Source organism: Rana temporaria, chromosome 4, assembly GCF_905171775.1.
Source record: "Rana temporaria chromosome 4, aRanTem1.1, whole genome shotgun sequence".
Classification (NCBI taxonomy): domain Eukaryota; kingdom Metazoa; phylum Chordata; class Amphibia; order Anura; family Ranidae; genus Rana; species Rana temporaria.
The window spans coordinates 383,293,944-383,300,093 of record NC_053492.1 but is presented as its reverse complement, the minus strand read 5'-3'; the positions used below and the strand labels follow the sequence as shown (position 1 = coordinate 383,300,093).

General features: G+C 42.8%; 1 protein-coding gene across 1 annotated transcript in view; it reads right to left on the bottom strand.

Moving 5' to 3' along the window:
• Positions 1–205: 205 nt before the first annotated feature.
• MIS18A (MIS18 kinetochore protein A) overlaps positions 206–6,150 on the bottom strand; it is a 17,762-nt gene continuing 11,817 nt past the window's right edge. The window contains exons 3-5 of the mRNA XM_040351060.1: positions 4,684–4,806; positions 4,498–4,594; positions 206–511 (exon numbers count right to left, since the gene is read on the bottom strand). Coding sequence (XP_040206994.1) covers positions 419–511; positions 4,498–4,594; positions 4,684–4,806 — 313 coding nt within the window. The 3' untranslated portion in view covers positions 206–418. The remainder of the gene's footprint in view (positions 512–4,497; positions 4,595–4,683; positions 4,807–6,150) is intronic.

Here is a 6,150-nt window from a genome sequence, read left to right as displayed (position 1 = left end):
GAATGGCATGAATGTTATGTGTGACCACAGTCCAATGTAACAATGAGGCCAGGCTCCTGCCCCAGGCAGTGGGTCATTGACAGCGTGAGCCAAGATCAAGAGAGTTGAATATTTGCCACAGCAATGCTGTTTAAAGAACAAACTGAATTTCCACTTTCAGCTATTACATTATGTATTGAGCAAAGGTATCCGTTACTTAAGCCAGTAACAAAATAAAAAAATATATATATGGTTGGGGAATAAGTAACCACCACCTGAGTAACTATTGGTTGCTCCAGGCTGCATTGCATTAAAATTAAAATGCCATGATTTTTCTCAAAATGCTTACACAGATGCATGTGCAATCATTGCTGTGCAAAATACAATTACAGAACCAAGTTTAATATTCTACAAAACTTTAGGACGGAGACAAGAAACTTCAAGAATTATCTTCCTCTTCACAAGGTGAATGTTGGAATTCGGACTCCAGAGCTGCAACTTTTCTCTGCAATACTCCCAATACTTGTTTGCACTTTGTTGATGGAGAACAGACAGAAAGGAAACAAAAAATTCGGATTTAGAGCGTTTTCTTCACAAGCCACATAAACAAATTATTAAATATGCAAAAGTCCTACATACGGGCAGACACCACATCTTTGAAATTAGCTTTTGTAGTCACTGTTTTTTCTGTGGTCGATACTGTGTAGTGCCTGCTCTCAAAACAAACTTTTGCATATTAAAAAATAAAATAGTGCAACTTTTTTTAAAGCATGGGTTCACAATAATTCGATGTGTCACACATCGCATTCCTGTGCAAATCACATGCGACTCATAAAATGAATATCCATAATTTCATATGGCTCAAAAAGGACCACAGCCACACGACAAAGGTGCCTGCACTGGAATCTAATCACATAGGTATGCATACCTATCCTCTTAACCTAATATTTGTTTGCACAGAAACCATAACTTCCATTAAAGATGAGCAAATATCTATTATGCCCCTTTGCAGAGACCATAACAATTTTTCTTCCAGCGACAGTGGTCACCAGCACAAAAGTTTATTCCCCAATGGAATGCTGACAGCAATAAAAATGTGGCAAGAATTTTAGCCATTACCTACTATATGCAAAAAAAAAAAAAAAAAAATTCTATAAATAGGATTTCCACAATCTGCCTTACCAGCCAATTCTCTGCTTTTTCCCCAGGTAAGGAGTCTTTGGTTCTCGATTGGCTGGCATAGGATGCCAGGTGCCACACATATGCACCGGAGTTAAATTATCCTTTACTAATGTGTGTAAACGATTAATACGGGGGTTGCATGTGCACAGTTCAGTGTACAGAAAATTGCAAAAAGGCGAGTACGTATGTTGCATAGCAGAGCATGTTGTTTTATTAGGTTTACATACTTCTTAACGCCAGTTTTATTTTAAAGAATGGATGAATGTCACCAGTTAATATATCACGGTCAGCACAAAAAAAACAAAAACAACATCTTGCACTCTCATGCCCCCCCCCCCCAGCCCCCGTTTTACTTACCTGAGCCCCGAATCTCCATGGGCACTATCACATGTTGCTTTCCCCCCAGCTCTTGTGGGCTCTTCATTGGATGATCGATAGCAGAGCAGCCATTGGCTCCCGCTGCCGTCAATCAAATCAATGACAGCACGCGCGGGGCCGAGTGATACAGTTGACTGCCATAGCCGCTGAGTGTATCACACTGGAGCGCGCCCGCAAGCTAACTCCCTTGGGCGAGCGCTTCCCAGAGGGGGGTCAGCTGAGACAGCCACCAAGGGACCCCAGAAGACAAATCGGAGGCACTCTGTGCAAAACGAGCTGCACAGTGGAAGTACGAGTTGTTTCAGCAGGAACAAATAAGTACACAAATTTCATACCTGGCCTTTCTCTGTGAAAGTGGAAAATCATGGTAGTAATCTCTGCTACTACACTGATCCTCGCTGTACTCCAGGACCCATGATGAGCAGTTGCCCTGCTGCACAGGAGGTATCCTTAATAGTATCCATGCCAAGCATAACCCTGTAATTTTCTCAATGTATACAAAAGCATTCTGCAATTTGTAGAAGTGGAGATTCTGACATCATTGTCCCACATCTCCACCTCATCCAAATCAGAACTCTATGCCTTTATTGAGAAAATCAACGAGCGACTGCTGGTGCTTACTATGCAGCCGCTTGGCATGGGTACGAGAGTGGCGCGAGGAACACTAGTAGTGGCAGCTACCACAGCACATTCTAAACTTTCACAATGAAACAAAAACTTAGCGCTTGTATGGAAAGGTACCATGGGAGTTGTACACAGAAGCAGAAGTTAGGTTAGGAAAACAATTGGGATTAATGATTTCTCTCAATAAGGAGGGACTTCTCCTTTAACCACTAGCCGACCGCGCACCGTCATTATACGGCGGCAGGTCGGCTCTCCTGGGCGAGAGCCCGTAGCTATACGTCCTATCGTATAGCCGCCACTAGGGGGCGCGTGCGCGCTGCCGGAGGCGCGTGCGCGCCGCCGGAGGCGCGCGCGCTCCCCCCCGACTCCCGTGCGTGTGCCCGGCGGGCGCGATCGCCGCCGGGCACACGCGATCGCTCGGTACAGAGCGGGGAACGGGAGCTGTGTGTGTAAACACACAGCTCTCGTTCCTGTCAGCAGGGGAAATGCTGATCTTCGGTTCATACAATGTATGAACCGAGGATCAGTGTTTCCCCTAGTGAGGCCACCCCCCCCCCCACAGTAAGAACACACCCAGGCATACTTAACCCCTTCCCCGCCCCCTAGTGTTAACCCCTTCACTGCCAGTGGCATTTTTATAGTAATCTAATGCATTTTTATAGCACTGATCGCTATAAAAATGCCAATGGTCCCAAAAATGTGTCAAAAATGTCCGAAGTGTCCGCCATAATGTCGCAATACCGAAAAAAAAATCGCTGATCGCCGCCATTACTAGTAAAATAAATATTAATAAAAATGCCATAAAAATACCCCCTATTTTGTAAACGCTATAACTTTTGCGCAAACCAATCAATAAACGCTTATTGCGATTTTTTTTACGAAAAATATGTAGAAGAATACGTATCGGCCTAAACTGAGGAAAAAAAATGTTTTTTTATATATTTTTGGGGGATATTTATTACAGCAAAAAGTAAAAAATATTCATTTTTTTCAAAATTGTCGCTCTATTTTTGTTTATAGCGCAAAAAATAAAAAAACGCAGAGGTGATCAAATACCACCAAAAGAAAGCTCTATTTGTGGGAAAAAAAGGACGCCAATTTTGTTTGGGAGCCACGTCGCACGACCGCGCAATTGTCTGTTAAAGCGACGCAGTCCCGAATCGCAAAAAGTACTCTGGTCTTTGGGCAGCAATATGGTCCGGGGGGTAAGTGGTTAAAAGGGGTTGTAAAGGTACAATTTTTTTTTCCTAAACAGCTTTCTTTACCTTAGCGCAGTCCTCCTTCACTTACCTCATCCTTCGATTTAGCTTTTAAATGTCCTTATTTCTTCAGAGAAATCCTCACTTCCTGTTCTTCTGTCTGTAACTCCACACAGTAATGTGAGGCTTTCTCCCTGGTGTGGAGTGTCGTGCTCACCATTCCCTTGCACTACAGGAGAGTCAGGACACCCACTAACACACAGCTCCTTTATCTGCAATGTAGAGAGCGTCTTGACTCACCTGTAATCCAAGGGAAGGGGCGAGCACGACACTCCACACCAGGGAGAAAGCCTTGCATTACTGTGTGGAGTTACAGACAGAAGAACATGAAGTGAGGATTTCTCAGAAGAAATAAAGGACATTTAAAAGCAAAATCGAAGGATGAGGTAAGGGAAGGAGGACTGCACTAAGGTAAAAGGAAGCTATTAAATAAAAAAAATAAAAAAACTATATTGCGGCTTACCAGTCCTTAGATGTGGTGGCTGCATTAATTTTCTTTACTCAGGCCTCCCCCCCCCCCCCATTTTTACATGGCGATTTGGCCAGCATCACATCTCCTGTATTGGTGCACCCACATTCTGGATGAAGGGGAACCTCTGGACATCGGCACTGTCAGCTTGGGGTATAAAGGGGGGGGGGGGGGGATTTAAGACACCAACATATTAAAGCCAAACTCTAGCTAACACTTTACAAGCAGTTACAGCAATTTTCTTTTTCTTTTGGGATAAAGGTTTTACATAAATAAAAGCTGTTCATTATAAGCACAGGCTTACCGGACAGATTTTCATGTGGAAATAAAAGAAAGCCTAAACAAAGAAAAGAAAACTAAATGCAGCCATCACATACAAGAATTGGTGATTCGCAATCCAATAAAGGTTTTGTTTTGGGTTTATTACTGCTTCAATTCAGCAACGATTGCAATTCTCTTATCTCTGAAAGTAAACAAAATTCAGATTTGGTTAATTTTATTTCCAAGATCCCTTACTTTGGGTTATTGCACATAATTGTTGCCTTGTGTGCTGCCTTACTATTCTGTTTTCCTTAATTTTTATAAACAAATAAGATTTTCTATTACCTTTTTTATTTCATCTTCAAATATATGACACTTCTCCAGTGTGACGGGCGCATCACACGGCGATAGTACCTGTTTTCTTGCAGAACCAAGTGTATACCTAATACAGTGAAACCTTACATTAGTTACACAGAAACAAGAATCACTTGTTACACCACGATTGGCTCAAATAGCTCCATTTCCTCTTACATTGTGACAGCAGAGAGATTTAAAGTGAAAACGTCAATCTTGCTGTCCTGGCCTCTGGGTGTAGACAAATAAATCCTTCCAACAGGTGACATACATCCTTTGCATTGCAAGATCTGAAAAACACTAATAGCTGATAAATTAGAATATCCATGAAAAGGTTTATGAAAGAATGGCATCATCATTAAACCATCCATTTTACACTTTTAAATGTATAAGTTGCGAAAAAAAAAAAATAATAAAAAAAAAACACAGACACACTACAATGTGCCGACTACTGCCATCCATTAGATGTGAGCCTCTCTGATGTTGAAGTGGTTCTAAAAGGCAGGTGTTTTTTTTACCTTCACACATTCTATCCATGAAAGAGAAAAAACACACACACACACAAACAAACACACACACACACACACAAACACACACACACACACACACACAAACCTGAGCCCCATCTCGATCCAGCAAGGTGAATAAGAGAGCAGATCTCCCAGGTCTCTCGTTCTCTCTCCTCATCGGCTTCCACAGCAGAGGGAGCCCTTGGCTCCTGCTGCTGTCAATCACAGCCAGTGATTGAATGAGGAGAGAGCGGGGAATGGGGCCAAGCTGCACTCTTGTGAATGGACATTGTCCATTCACACACAAAGCGCGGCATGGGAGCCAGCCTGCTCAAGTGCCCCCATAGCAAAAGGTTTGCTATTGGGGGCACTCTGACAGGGGTGGGGGGCAGGAGCCTGGACCACGGGCAGGGGAAAAAAGAAAAATCAGGGCTGCTCTGTGCAAAAACCACAGACCTGGCAAGTATGACATTTTGTTTTTCTTTTAAAATTACAACCTTGAGAATTACTTTAGGGCCAGTTCACACCATAGAAACGCAGTCCGGATGCATTCCAGAAGCTTTTCTACATGCGTGTTTTTTGCATGTTTTTGATGCAGTATAGTGCATTTTTTCCCCCTCTTTTTTCTGAACCTGAAGGACATGTGTTCCAGTGCGTTTTTGATGCTTTTTACAGCATTCCAGTACAGTGCAGGAAAAATGCAGCATGATCTACTTTTTTGGCTGGAATCGGAACGGCAAGCACTGGTGTGGCCTATGCCATTAAAAGTCATATGACCTACTTTCCATGCGTTTTTTTTATGCAGAATTAAAAAAAAAAAAAACACACACCACCACCACACACACACACACACACACTGGACTGCATGTGGTGTGAACTGGCTCATAATCTCGTTCCAGGTAAAAGCTCCATCTTTCCAAAATTCACAAATCCAATGACAATGCTCTCTCAAATAACAGCTAGGCGCTCTTCCTGGACATGTGGATATCAGGTGGTCAATGGCTCTGTCATAAAGTCAGGCAAGTCCTTATTAACAAATGAAACCCAGAAGTGTAAGAGCTTGCTGCCGAGCCCTGCCCACACACATCCTTTTTCTCAATCTTCATGTGAGGAGCCTCCAAAAAAAATTTTTTAC